Source organism: Bison bison, unplaced genomic scaffold (genome assembly GCF_000754665.1).
Source record: "Bison bison bison isolate TAMUID 2011002044 unplaced genomic scaffold, Bison_UMD1.0 scf7180017864531, whole genome shotgun sequence".
NCBI lineage: Eukaryota > Metazoa > Chordata > Mammalia > Artiodactyla > Bovidae > Bison > Bison bison.
The window spans coordinates 7,050,832-7,052,965 of NW_011495081.1; the positions used below are offsets into that span (position 1 = coordinate 7,050,832).

A 2,134-nucleotide genomic window follows, 5' to 3' on the forward strand; every position below is an offset into this window, starting at 1 on the left:
AAAAAAAATAAACTGCCATTTAGTATTACCAATATCAGATAAGTTCAATTTATTCATTACAAATGTCCATTTAAACATTTTCTATTAAATATGTAAGTTTAAGTAAGATGGAACCTACCATTTTGTTCTAACTTTTCATGATTCTCTTTTACCAATCCAAATTGACCTGTTATTATAGTATAGTATTTCTCAATTTCATTCAGTTGCTTCTGATGATCTTCTTTAGCCAGAAGATGTAACTGGACTTTCTGTTCCTATTTTGAAGAGTTATTTTAAATGTTCTACATACATAAATACACACATTTATTAGATATATATAAAATTTATCATTTTTAATAACTATTGTTATTAACATAAGTATGTCATGAAAAAGTCTCTGAGTATACCTTAGGGAGAAAATGTTAGTTAACAGACATTTCTAAATCTAGGTAAAATTAAAGCATTTTTTTCATATAACAAAACAGTCACTTAAAATTTTATTTCCCTTGTTTATAAAATTTTTTAAAAATCAGTTGGTTGTTCATAGAAAAGTTAATTAGTCCAGTACAGCACTAAGCAAAGTGAGGTGAATATTATTAAAGCAATACTTTTGACAATTTAGGAAATAAATTTTTCTCTAAATTTGCTGGCATAATCATAATATGCATCCTCAAAACTTAGATAATTTTTTTGAAATTAATTTTAATGATACAGCACCTTCTCACTGTGTTAAAAATGGAATCATAAAAACAATATCTATTAGTGACAGGGAGACAATATAATATAGCAGAAAGTTAACTTAAGCTGGGAGACATAGTTGATAAAAACTGGACCCTATGTATCAATATAATATAATATAGGCTTTCACTGCTTTCAGCTAAAGAAGCCTGTCTTTCCATACTTAGAAAAATGACTTTTTTTAAAATTTTATTTTATTTTTAAACTTTAATAATTGTATTAGTTTTGCCAAATATCAAAATGAATCCGCCACAGGTATACATGTGTTCCCCATCCTGAACCCTCCTCCCTCCTCCCTCCCCATACCATCCCTCTGGGTCGTCCCAGTGCACTAGCCCCAAGCATCCAGTATCGTGCATCGAACCTGGACTGGCAACTCGTTTCTTACATGATATTTTACATGTTTCAATGTCATTCTCCCAAATCTTCCCACCCTCTCCCTCTCCCACAGAGTCCATAAGACTGTTCTATACATCAGTGTCTCTTTTGCTGTCTCGTACACAGGGTTATTGTTACCATCTTTCTAAATTCCATATATATGCGTTAGTACCAACAGTATTCTTCACAGAGCTAGAACAAATAATTTCACAATTTGTATGGAAATACAAAAAACCTCAAATAGCCAAAGCGATCTTGAGAAAGAAGAATGGAACTGGAGGAATCAACCTACCTGACTTCAGGCTCTACTACAAAGCCACAGTTATCAAGACAGTATGGTACTGGCACAAAGACAGAAATATAGATCAATGGAACAAAATAGAAAGCCCAGAGATAAATCCACGCACATATGGACACCTTATCTTTGACAAAGGAGGCAAGAATATACAATGGATTAAAGACAATCTCTTTAACAAGTGGTGCTGGGAAATCTGGTCAACCACTTGTAAAAGAATGAAACTAGACCACTTTCTAACACCATACACAAAAATAAACTCAAAATGGATTAAAGATCTAAACGTAAGACCAGAAACTATAAAACTCCTAGAGGAGAACATAGGCAAAACACTCTCTGACATACATCACAGCAGGATCCTCTATGACCCACCTCCCAGAATATTGGAAATAAAAGCAAAAATAAACAAATGGGACCTAATTAACCTTAAAAGCTTCTGCACATCAAAGGAAACTATTAGCAAGGTGAAAAGACAGCCTTCAGAATGGGAGAAAATAATAGCAAATGAAACAACTGACAAACAACTAATCTCAAAAATATACAAGCAACTCCTACAGCTCAACTCCAGAAAAATAAATGACCCAATCAAAAAATGGGCCAAAGAACTAAATAGACATTTCTCCAAAGAAGACATACAGATGGCTTACAAACACATGAAAAGATGCTCAACATCACTCATTATCAGGGAAATGCAAATCAAAACCACTATGAGGTACCATTTCACACCAGTCAGAATGGCTGTGA

The 2,134-nt window shown here is 33.1% G+C and overlaps 1 protein-coding gene across 1 annotated transcript in view; it reads right to left on the minus strand.

The window, feature by feature from the left end:
* Positions 1-2,134, minus strand: part of CCDC73 (coiled-coil domain containing 73) — a 113,330-nt gene that overhangs the window by 57,335 nt on the left and 53,861 nt on the right. The window contains exon 7 of the mRNA XM_010831815.1: positions 119-254. Coding sequence (XP_010830117.1) covers positions 119-254 — 136 coding nt within the window. The remainder of the gene's footprint in view (positions 1-118; positions 255-2,134) is intronic.